The sequence below is a fragment of the Amblyraja radiata genome, chromosome X (genome assembly GCF_010909765.2).
Source record: "Amblyraja radiata isolate CabotCenter1 chromosome X, sAmbRad1.1.pri, whole genome shotgun sequence".
In the NCBI taxonomy this organism is placed as follows: domain Eukaryota; kingdom Metazoa; phylum Chordata; class Chondrichthyes; order Rajiformes; family Rajidae; genus Amblyraja; species Amblyraja radiata.
In genome coordinates this window covers 10,093,198-10,106,077 of record NC_045999.1, presented here as the reverse complement: position 1 = coordinate 10,106,077, position 12,880 = coordinate 10,093,198, and the positions used below count along the sequence as shown (strand labels likewise).

The window sequence follows — 12,880 nt, the reverse complement described above, 5'->3', positions numbered from 1 at the left end:
GCCCCTCAGATTCCTATCGAAATATTCCTGATAGTGAGGCTGGTTCATTTCTTCCTCATGCCTCAAATCTCCAATTAATTCAAGTAAATTAGGTGCAAATTGTAAACCACGGGGTTCTGAGACTGTTTAGTTGATTTCCTTCCTGTTGTTAAATGCTGTTTATATTTTGAACAGACTCGTCTTTTCCCTTTGGTACACGCTATGTTTCTCTGTGGTTAACGGACTATTTTCCTAGAGATCGTTAGCTGTTTTCTGGGCCATTTCCAGTTTTCTAGCCATAATTTAAATTCCCAACAAACTAGTCAAGTCAAGTCACATTTATTTATATAGCACATTTAAAAAACAACTCTCGTTGGCCAAAGTGCTTTACATTTGTTATAAGAATAGTATAAACAAACAAACTACATACATATATACATATAGCCCTCGCTCAGTGGATGTCAGGTAGGGCTTGGGAGTATAGATAAGATTTTAGTCTTGACTTAAAGGAGTCGATGGAGGGGGCAGTTCTGATGGGAAAGGGGGTGCTGTTCCACAGTCTAGGAGCTGCAACCGCAAAGGCGCGGTCACCCCTAAGCTTATGCCTAGATGTTCAGCAGCCCCAAGTCAGCCGATCTGAGGTGGAGTGGTGGGTGAGAAGACTTTTAATGTAGGGGGGGGGCAAGCCCATTGAGGGCTTTGTAGAACCTGGCAGCCTGGTGTGCCAATAATAACCTCGTCCTCAACTCTAAGAAGACAAAATAAATAATTCTTGACTTCAGGAAGAACAGAGGGGGCAGACATACCCCCATCCACATAAACGGGACTGAGGTGGAACTACAAATTCCTCGGGGTACACTTCTCAGAGGATCTGTCCTGGTCCCTTAATACCACCAAATTGATCAAAAAGGCACAGCGCCTTTACTTTCTGAGGAGGCTCAAGAAAGCTCACCTGTCCCCCCAGATCTTGTCCAACTTTTACCGCTGTACCATCGAAAGTATCCTGACCACCTGCTTCACGGTATGGTACAGCAGCTGCACCGCAGCTGACAGGAAGGCACTGCAACGGGTGGTGAAAACCGCTCAGCACATCATCGGTGCCCCGCTCCCTGCCATGGATGCCCTCCACCGAAAACGGTGTCTGAGACGGGCCGGGAAAATCATCAAGGACCCCTCTCACCCTAACCATGGACTGTTTGCCCTCCTCCCATCAGGGAGGCGGTACAGGAGCCTCAGGTCTCGCACAAGCAGGCTGAGGAACAGCTTTTTCAACAACACCATTACACTGCTGAACTCGGAGTCCCGACGCTAGCCATCCTTAGACTCTCCCACTTGTATACAGTTATCTGCCTATGTATCAGTTTTGATTCATCCACAATCCAAACATTGTTAACCAGTATTTTTTTTAACTTTTACTGTATGCCAACTTTGTATTTTTATTTTTATTTCCACTATCTTACACTATGACTATGACCAGACGCTAAACTGCATTTCGTTGTACCTATACTTGTATTTGTGCAATGACAATAAAGTTGAATTGAATTGAATTGAATAAACATAGAGGAGGGTCTTGAAATGTATACGGAACCGCACAGGGAGCCAGTGGAGAGAGGCCAGGATCGGGGTGATGTGGTCCCTTTTTCAGGTGCCCGTCAGGAGTCTCGCTGCGGCGTTTTGGACCAGTTGCAGGCAGGACAGGGAAGATTGGCTGATGCCAGTGTAAAGAGAGTGTAAAGAAAGAAACTAGCAATGGTTTATTTCATCGGGAGTGCAAGCAGTAGTTATTATTTCTTCATGCTTTGATTCTAAATTCTTCACATTATTACTTCAACTAGCGCGGAAGGTTTGGATCGACAATGTAAATTTACCGTTTATACAGTGAACCCCCATTTTTATGGACCTCTTTACGAGGGATTTTGGTTACAGCCGACGGACCTACCGACACTCACAGTCCAGAGTCCCCCCCCGGGTCACTACCCTGACGCTTCAAGGCCCGCGCCTGCTGCCACGACTCACCTGTACCTGCGTTCTGTGACCATCGACTCCGCCGATCCCCGCCTCTCCCCTGACCTCCAGCAGGCCGGGGACGTCAACTCTCCCGCATTCCAGCCCCAGTTCCAGACCGAGAGTTCGAAGAAGAATCCCGACCCGAAACGTCACCTATCCATGTTCCCCAGAGATGCTGCCTGAGCCGCTGAGTTACTCCAACACTGTGTATTAACTAGCATCTGCAGTTGTTTGTTTCGACTACTTATACAATGATGAAACCGTACTTGGTTATAGCAGACAATCGGCAATAACGGGCTCTCCTTATTTTCACTTCAGTCTGAAGAAATGTCTTGACCCAAAACGTCACCCATTCCTTCTCTCTAGAGATGCTGCCTGTCCTGCTGAGTTACTCCAGCATTTTATGTCTACTTCGATTTAAACCAGCATCTGCAGTTCCTTCCTACACATCCCCCCTCTTATAACGAGGGATTACTGTATATAAATTCTTTAGTTGCATATAAAATCCATGCAGGATTATCGTAGCATCCATCCCACACAACACTGTCCCTGCTGACACAGAGGCTGTTTAGTAAACCTCCCCCACTAACAGGCTCAGCTTTTACACACACACACACACACACACACCTTCAGCAACACTGACACACTTTTGATGCCACATTATGTTACAACTGATCTGTTTAGTTCCTACATAGAACAGTACAGTGGGTCTGTATCAAACATGAGGACAAGACCATATCTCCCTGTGCCTGATCCATATCCCTCTATTCCCTGCATATCCTTGTGCCCATCCAAAATCCTCTTCAATGCCACTTTCGTATCTGCTTCAACCACCAGCCCAGGCAACGCGTTCCAGGCACTCGCCGCCCTCTGTGTTTAAAAAAACGTCCCCCGCGTCTCCTTCAAGCTTTGCCTCTCTCACCTTAAAGCCATTCTCTCGAGTCGTTGATTTTTCCAAATTGGAATCAGGTTCTCACTGCCCACCCTCTCGATGCCTCTCACATCTTTACTTTCATTTTCTACACTTCTTCCTAGAGAAAACTCGGCGAAAATACACTGAGCTCCTTTCCCCTCACACCGCTAGTGTGACAGGAGGTTCTTTCACACAGTGAAATAGGTTTAGTTGTTGATTATTATTGTCAAGTGTGCCGAGGTAGAGTGTAAAGCTTTGCTTCAGTAAATTGTCCCGAGAGTGTGTAGGATAGAACTAGTGTACAGGTGATCGTTGGTCGGCACGGACTCGGTGGGACAATGAAACGACGCCCATTCCTTCTCTCCAGAGATGCTGCCTGTCCCGCTGAGTTACTCCAGCACTTTGTGTGTCTTTTATGTAAACCAACATCTGCAGCTCCTTGTTTCTACATCTGACCTCCCATTTTTCCACACTGTATTCCATCTCTCATGTTCTTGCCTTTTTCATTCGTAACTGTCACTGTATGTCATGTTGTTTTTTGTGGGCAGAGCACCCAGGCAAATTCCTTGTATGTGAATACTTGGCCAATAAACTTACATACTTACTTACTTACTTACTTAATTATCCGTTCTCTCTGAAGGCCCTTATCGACCACCGTCTGGAAGTCCAAATGCACCACATCAGCTGACCCACCCCCTTATCTACGCTGCTTGTTACATCCTCAAAAAAACCACAACGGATTTGTGAAATGTGGTTTCCCCTTGATAAATCCATGCCAACAGCGCTCAATCCTATTATTATTCTGCACGTGCTCCGGTACTGCTTCCTTAACAATAGATTTCCGCAGCAATCGATGTTGAGGCTAACTGGTTTATCATTCCCTCCGGCCTGTCTGTGAAACAGTTTGCTAATCCCACAATGGTTGCAGTGGCCACTGAACTCAAACCCGCACAAACTCTAGCAGAAGCAGTGATACAGTGTGGAAACAGGCCCTTCGGCCCAACTTGCCCACACCGGCCAACATGTCCCACCTGCCCGCGTTTGGTCCATATCCCTCTAAATTTATCCTATCCATGTACCTGTTCAATTGTCCCTTAAATTATATGATTGTACCTGCTTCACCTACCTCCTCCTCCAGCAGCTTGTTCCATACACCCACGGCCACACATCGCCGCCCCAGCCAGTTTAAACTCTGATGAACAAATACATCTAGGATGAAGAACCAGCACTGTAGAAACAAGGAACCGCAGATGCTGGTTTACAAAACAAGACACAAAGTGCTGGAGTAACTCAGCAGGTCAGGCAGCATCTCTGGATAACGTGGATGGGAGACCTTTCGGGTCTTCAGTCAGATTGTGGTGGTGGGGGTGAATACTGGAAGAGACATGGTGACAAGACATAGCCTGGCAAGTGATAGGTGGACTACCCTGCGAGCTGGCATCGTGGGGGTCCACAGCCCCCTCCCCCCCCCCCCCCCACAATGCCAGCTCGCAAAGTATTCCAGTTGCATCATTGGTCCCGCTGCAGAATGGGAGTTTGTCCATTGCCCTGGTTAACAATTCACCTCATAAAAGGACACAAATTGCTAGACTAACTCAGTGGGCCAGGCTAAATCTCTGGAGAACATGGATAGGTGATGTTTTGGGTTAGGACCCTTCTTCGGTCTGAAGAAGGCTCCCAACCCGAAACGTCACCTATCCATGTCCTCCAGAGATGTAGCCTGACCCACTGAGTTAGTCTAGCATTCTGTGACTATCTCCAGAGATGCTGCCTGACCCATTGAGTTACTCCAGCATTCTGTGTTTATCTCCAGAGATGCTACCTGACCCACTGAGCTACACCAGCATTTTGCGTCTAACTTTGGTGTAAACCAGCATCTGCAGTTCCTTCCTACGCATGGTTCCAGTGTGATCCAGTGCTGCCAGCTTGTCCCACATCTTGGTGTGCTTGTGTTTTCAGCCACAAAAGCCGAGAAGGCTTCCGATGTGCTGCCGGGAGGTGGAAGCCACGCTTCAAACTCTGAAGCAAACGTGTAATCTTTGCAGCAACCAGTTGAACTGCGAAGCTGCAAGATTTTTGCTGCCATTGGATATTTCTGCTTGGCTCACTCTGCCGGATAGGAATGCCAGATGTGAGGAATTTTGACAGGGAAAGGAAGTCATTTGCACTGGAGTTGAACACAGCCATGGGATTACGGCAGATTGTTTTTGATGCATTTGTTCAGTCACAGGACAACCCTACATTTCCAGTAAAAGGAATCGTTTGGCACACAAAGGCTCAGAAAGAATGGATTGATTTAAAACTTTAAGTTCAAACTTTTAGGTCAGGTCGGGGGAGTTTCAACCGCCACGGGTACCATGTAATTCCGTGCTACCTGCTCCATGGTCCGATAGTCAGCGACTAAACCGTCTCCCCCACCTGGTTTGCCAGGTGAGGAGGGGGCTGTGGACCCCCAGGGCGGATGAGCTTCTAGCGAGCCAACGGCCATCCACACTTCAGTGGAAGTTGCGATCACTGTCATACATAGCATTGTAAGGAGTGAAGAAAAACATGAAATGTAATTCTTCTCTCTCCTTGCTTCTCAAAAGAGAAGTTGTTATCAGATCAAACTTTTAGCTGAATAGGTAGATGGGCTTTTGGGAAAAGTGAGCTTTCCTACACAAAGACTACACAATACACTGTCTGAACAAAGGTCCCGGCACGAAACGGTGTCTGTCCATTTCCCTCCACAGATGCTGCCTGACCCGCTGAGTCTCTCCAGTGCTTTGTTTTTTGCTTGAGATTGGCGTCACAGTGGCGCAGTGGTTGAATTGGCCCCGGTTCGATCCTGACTACGGGCGCTGTCTGTACGGAGTTTGCACGTTCTCCCTGTGACGGGGTGGGTTTTCTTCGGCTGCTCCTGTTTCCGCCCACATTCCAAAGACGTGCAGCTTTGTCAGTTAATTGCCTTTAGTAAGTTGAATAATTGTCCCTAGGTTAGTGAACGGGGTGATCGCTGGTATGTCTTTGTACATCTTTGGAGCGCGGGGAAGAAACTGGAGCCCCTGGAGAAAACCCACGCAGGTCACGGGGAGAACGTACAATCTCCGTACAGCCAGCACCCATAGTCAGGATCGAACCCGGGTATCTGGCGCTGTAAGGCAGCAACTCTACTGCAGCGAATCAACTAAGCACAGTTTAATATCCCATACACCTAAATAGACCCTTGTGTAAAAATACGAGCATCATCCCTGAAAATAATTTTCTCGCCAGTCGCTCTGATGTTCTCAAGTCATCGTACTTCCTCACCAGAACTATAAAAGGCCTCTTCCTAAGCTGGCCTGCAGTTGTTTGTCCCAGAAATCAAAGGCTCAGAGGAAACGAGCAGAAACCACAGAAGTCCAATAATAATCAGACAGCGATTTGTAATATCCTGAAAAGTCACCGAGGTGAATGAGTGCGGTGCTGGAATGCGGAGAATGATTTCATTTGCAAGACAAAGTGGACCGCCTTAAACATGGTGTGTGTCGGCACCCCTCTGCCTCCCCTGGGACTCCAGTCTTCAGCATCATGAACTGTGATCACATCAAATGGAACTATGCCCGCTAAAACAGTTCATCAATCTGAACAAGGGTCTCAACCCGAAACATCACCCAATCCTTCTCTACAGAGATGCTGCCTGTCCCGCCGAGTTACTCCACCATTTTGTGTCTTGTCTTCATAATAGATGGATCCTATCACCAGTGAGTGATAAGCATCTAATAGTCCACAGTCAGCACGGTGGTGCAGCGGTAGAGCTGCTGCCTCACTGCGCCAGAGACCCAGGTTCCATCCTGACTATGAGTGCTGTCTGGAAGGAGTGTACGTTACCTCTGTGACCTGCGTGGGTTTTCTCCGGGTACTCCGGTTTCCTCCCATGCTCAAAAGACACGCAAGTTTGTAAGCTGGTTTGGTAAAATTGTAAATTATCGCAAGTGTGTGTTGTAACCAGTGTTAGTGTGCCAGGATCGCTGGCTGGCGCGGACTTTGTGGGCCGAAGGGACTGATTTTAGTTTCTAAAACTAAAAAACAATAAAGTCTAGTTTAAAGATAGAGCATGGAAACAGGTCCTTTGTCCCACCGAGTCCAGGCCGACCAACGAACACCCGTACACTAGTTCTATCCTACACATAATGGACAATTAACCTACAAATCTGTACGTTTTGGAGTATAGGAGGAAACCAGAGCACCTGGAGAAAACCAACACGGTCACAGGGAGAATGTACAACATTTCGTACAGGCAGCACCAGTAGTCAGGATTGGATTGGGACTCTGGTGCTTTCAGGCAGCAACAGCTTTGTCGTCCGTCCAAACTTTGGTGCGGAGGATGTTGTCCATTAGACGCGATCACAGTCCGTGATTCAGAGGACAGCTGTCCCAGGGGAGGATGTGGTCTCTATTTTCTCACTCACTGAGATTCCAAGGATTCCTATCCTTTCCCAGATTTCCTAAGATAAGGAAAACACAAGGGGCTGGAGGAACTCAGCAGCATCTGTGGAGGGAATGGAAGGACGATGTTTCAGCTCGGGACACTACAGGAGTCTGAAGGAGTGTCCCGACAAGAAACGTCTGTCGATTCCCCCCACAGAGGCTGCCCACCGTGTTCCTCCAGCACTTTGTGTTTTGCTCACAATTCCAGCATCTACAGTTCCTTGTGTCGGCAATATAATATAAGGATTGTTTTAACTAATTAGCGCACCTGATTCTGTGTGACCAAGGATTTGTGGAACTCAGTTTTGTCGAGCGCATGACATTCATTTCTCATTGATGATGACAACACCTCTGAGCTGTTGCCTCCTAATCCAAGCAGTCAGGTTCAGTCCACACCTTGGGTGCTGTCTGTGTGGAGTTTGCATGTTGTTCTCATGGCAGTGGCTGCCTTGCCAACAGTCTTGTCTGTCCTTTCTTCTTTTTGTTATTTTTAGTATGTGTTAAAGAGTATGTTTTACGTGGGGGAGGGGGGGTTGGGGGAAACTTTTTTTCAATCCCTTATCTCGACGGAGATGCGATTTTTTTCCGTACCGTATCTCTGTCCCCACTGCGGCCTAACATTGGAGAGTTGCCGGCCTTTCCTGGAGACCGATGGGTGCTCCAAGCCGCAGGAGTCTGCGTGACGTCAACATCGCGGAGCTTGCGATCCCTTTGCCGGGGATCGAAGCTCCAACCGCGGGGCCTATGGACTTTAACATCGTGAAGCCTGCGGTCTCTGGTAAGAAGAGGCCGACTCGGGAGCTCCATGCCGCGGAGAGAGTTTCAACCGCCCCGACGTGGGAGTTTCGATCACCCCGACGGGGGCTTCGACCGCCGGCTGCGGGGGCTTTGATCGCCCCGACTGCGGATGGTTTGATGGGAGAATAAAGAGAGAAAGAAGATTGAACTTTATTGCTTTCCATCACAGTGAGGAATGTGGAATCCACTGTGGTGGATGTTTATGTGAACTTTTATGTGGTTGTGTGTCTTGTTGCTTAGTATGGCTGTATGGTAACTCAAATTTCACTGTACCTTAACTGGTTCATGTGACAATAAACTGACCTTGAAACCTTGATCACAAGGGTTTTCTCCCACATCCCTAAGACAAACAGGTCGATAAGTAAAATGCCCACAATAAATTATTGCTGCAGTATGGGTGAGTGTGGTGGGAAGAGTCTAGGAGGAGTGAATGGGACTGTGGAGAGCATAAAGTGTGATTAGTGTAAGATTAGTGAATGTTTGATGGTGGGCTGAGGGTCTGTCCCTGTTGAAAGGAGATGAGGAGGAATTTCTTTAGCCAGAGGGCGGTGAATCTGTGGAATTAACCGGCTTCCGTCTCCGCACCAAAGATCCCGTAGGATAATATTGCGGAGACGGAAGCCGGTTATGGAAACACCCTCGTAAAAATAAAATTTATTTGGTCAAAATCTTCTCCTCATTTTCAGAATTTAAATTTATTAACACAAACTGTTCCCCCGCAACGTTGATTACACTGCGGGTCGGGTCGGGTCCGGTTACGGAAATGGATGATAAACAGGCCCACGTTCCGTTCCGTTGCGTACTACACGTCAGCCCATTGCATTTAGCAGGAGTGGTCTATCTTGCTCCGCTATAGGATCTTTGGTTGATAGGTTCTTGATTGGTAAGGGTGTCAAATGTGGACACAAAATGCTGGAGTAACTCAGCGGGTGAGGCAGCATCTCTGGAGAGAAGGAATGGGCGGCGCCCATTCCTTCTCTCCAGAGATGCTGCCTCACCCGCTGAATTACTCCAGCATTTTGTGTATACCTATTTAAATCAGCATCTGCAGTTCTTTCTTGCACAGGGTGTCAAAGATGACAGGGTGAAGGTGATGGGGTTTAGAGAGGAACATAGATCAGCCATGATTGAATGGTGGAGCAGACTTGAATGGCCTCTCTTAACTGTCTTATGATTTCTGTACAGCTATCACATTGCCACGAGATAAACACCTTCATAAGTTACAGGAGTAGACTTAGGACATTCGGCCCATCAAGTCTACCCCGCCATTCAATCATGGCTGATCTATTCTTCCCTCTTAACCCATTCTCCTGCCCTCTCCCCATAACCCCTGACACCCGTACTAATCAATAATCTCACAAAGGGCCCTGTACAACTGCAGGAGGACCTCTTTGCTCCTATACTCAACTCCTCTTGTTATGAACGTCAACGCTTTCTTCACTGGATTCACAGGATCTAATCTACCCTCTTGATCAAGTTTGAACCAAGATTGCATCTACAGTATGGATGGTATGATTCGTTTGGACAGCAAGCGGAACAAAGCTTTGCACTGTACCTCGATACAGGCAACCATGATAAACCTAAACATAAATACATCTGAAGGAAAGCAACGAGAGAGAGAGAGGGAGAGATAAAGAGTGGGTGAGTGTGTGAGAGAGAGAGCACCAAGGGGAGAGGATGGAGTGAGTGAGAGGGGATAGAGTGCTGGGAAAAAAATAAAGCGATGGAAGAGACGGAGATAGGGAATGGCAACAAAATATGGAGAAGGACAAGAGAGAAGGTGGGTATGCACCAGGGGAGAGACGGATCGGGGAAGATGAAGTAACTAGAGAAAGGATAAAAGAATGAGAGAGAATGGAGATGCAGAATGGAAAGCATCTCGTAAATCATCTCATAAAAATTCATAAATTAGCAACGGACTGGTTCTTTCTCCGGAAGGTTTATTTTAAAGATCGTTCCAGGGTATCTGATGATACATTTCCGATTACTAAACGGATGTCAGTATAATTGGAGAAGGAAGTGGATTGTAAGTTCACTGAACGGCAAAAGCCAAATTATTATCGGTGGAATTATTATTGAAGGAAAAGAGAAAGATTAAAAACGTGCATTTCTGGTCAGGCTGGTGAAAGGAAAGGCAGGGCCCTTGGGCCCTTGGGGGAGAGGGGTGGAGCTGGGAGTGTACAGCTGTGCGAGGATGTATACAGATGTGGAGGGAACAGGTACAGAGGAAAGCGAGTCAGAGAGAGCCAGAGTGTGAGTGAGCGAGTGAGTGTGAGTGAGCGAGTGAGTGTGTGTGTGTGTGTGTGAGAGCTCTTTGGTAGCTTTGCAACTCGTAATTATCTTCACAATTTGGGGCGAAGGAAGAGGTGACATTTCGGGTCGACCCGACCTTTGCTCCATAGATGCTGCCTCACCCGCTGAGCTTCTCCAGCATTTTACCTTTTCAGATGATGATATTGTGGCATCTCTTCCCAGCTGCCCGTGTAAACATGCGACATGCAATGGAGAAGGCTACGTGTTAACTTGGATAGAATCACACCTATCTACTGTCACAAGAGACTGCAGTTGGCTTGTACTTTCTCCCCATGTCCGTGTGGGTTTTCTCCGGGTGCTCCAGTTTCCTCCTACATCCCAAAGTCGCGCTGGTTTGTAGGTTAATTAGCTTTGTTTAATTGCCCCTAGTGTGTAGTATAGAAGTAATCGCTGGCCGGAGTGGACTCGGTGAGCCACAGGGCCTGTTTCCATGCTGTATCTCTAAGCTAAACTACTAGTGGTAACATTGTAATGTGTGAACTAAATGAGTCAGTCCCTCCACTGCGAATATCGTCTTGCTGATATTCTGACATGTTCTTTTCCTTCTTTCTCAGAGTGTACGCGATCCGTCAGGGGCTTCCATTGCCCTTTTCACTGCCAAGTTACACCAGCCCAACAAAACCCTGCAGCACGTGGTCTTGCAAGCGTTGTTCTACCTGCTGGATCAAGCCATCGAAAGGTCAGCAAATACTTTGCGGCGTTTACAATACTATTTTTTCTAGAAAGCCAAGGGGGAGAAGACGGAACATTTTATTAAAGCCCTCCAACTGACTCCATTGTTAAATTATCCTCGAAGGTAGACACAAAATGCTGGAGTAACTCAGCGGGACAGGCAGCATCTCTGGAGAGAAGGAATGGGTGACGTTTCGGGTGACCCGAAACGTCACCCATTCCTTCTCTCCAGAGATGCTGCCTGTCCCGCTGAGTTACTCCAGCATTTTGTGTCTATTTTTGATTTAAACCAGCATCTGCCGTTCCTTCCTGCACATTAAATTATCTTCAATCTTTTAAACAAAGTACATCATAATTTGGGATGTCGTGGCTTTGATGACCATTGACAATGTTTCATTTTTGCAAGAGCTTCGTAAATACTTGAATTATGCCCAGTTAGATCTGGCGCTGAAGGAGGGTCTGAAGAAGGGTCTTGACCCAAAACATCACCTATCCATGTTCTCCAGAAATGCTTCCTGACCCGCTGAGTTACTCCACCACTTTGTGTCTTTTTTTAATTATAAACCAGCATCTGCAGTTCTTTGTCTCTATATCAGGCGCTGTCTGCTTTATTTTGTAAATGCAGTCTCATTTTCTGTTGGCAGTCTCTATACTGCTTGACCAATTAAGTGGGAACTGTGGCTTTTAAATGCATTTCATAAGCTGGCAATAGCTCGGGAATAGCTGGTTCCTCGGTCCTCAGTTTTGGGAAACACTGGGTCCTTTGAATGATAAGAAAATCACATGAGGGACTGTATGTGGCTGCTATCAAGTGACTTACTGAAACATGATGAGCTACATTGAGAAATGGAAGCGAATGCGGTCCTCCAGGACTGTTGAGGGCGCTACTGTGGTGCAGTTAGAGGAACCATTTCTTGACGTTGGCGGCAATCCCGGTTAAATTATGACCTCCGATGCTGCCTCTGTGGAGTTTGCATGTTCATCCCTGTGATAAGTTCATAGGTCATAGGAGCAGAATTAGGCCAATTGACCCATCGAGTTTACTCGGCCATTCAATTATGACTGATCTATCTTTTCCTGTCAATCCCATTCTCCTGCCTTCTCCCCCTGGCACCCTTATTAATCGTATCTATCAATCTCCGCCTTAAAAATACCCAATGACTTGGCCTCCACCGCCATCTGTGGCAATGAATTCCACAGACTCACCACCCTATGGCTAAATAAATTCCTCTTCAAGTCCTTTCTAAAGGTTTGATACTGAGACTATGGCCTCTGGTCCTAGACTCTCCCACCAGCGGAATCATCCTCGCCACATCTGCTTGCGGGGAGATTCATTTTTGGAAGTGATTAGCATTGGTCAAATACGAGAAGGATGCATGGGACAGGCATTGGCAGCTGGGATTGAGTACATTCCCGGAGGAGTTTCGGGAACTAAGGAGTAAACTGAAAATGGAAATCAGAAGCGCAAAAGGGGGCCAGGAGATAGCTCTGGCGGGTAGCATTAAGGACAATCCCAAAATATTTTATAAATACATAAGGGGGAAAAGGGTAACTAGAGAGAGAGTGGGACCTCTCAGGAATCAAAGCGGTCAGCTCTGTGCAGGTGCATGGTTCCTTGAAAGTTGAGTCGCAGGTAGATAAGGTGGTCAAAAAGGCTTTTGGTACATTGGCCTTCATCAGCCAGAATATTGAGTATAGAGGTTGGGAGGTCATGTTGCAGTTGTATAAGATGTTGGTGAGACCGCATTT

General features: G+C 47.1%; 1 protein-coding gene across 1 annotated transcript in view; it reads left to right on the top strand.

Annotated features, from left to right (window-relative positions):
• The window catches only part of ptpn9 (protein tyrosine phosphatase non-receptor type 9), a 101,608-nt gene that overhangs the window by 41,079 nt on the left and 47,649 nt on the right, over nucleotides 1-12,880 (top strand). Inside the window, exon 4 of the mRNA XM_033014762.1 lies at nucleotides 11,014-11,138. Within this exon, the coding sequence (XP_032870653.1) occupies nucleotides 11,014-11,138 (125 nt within the window). The remainder of the gene's footprint in view (nucleotides 1-11,013; nucleotides 11,139-12,880) is intronic.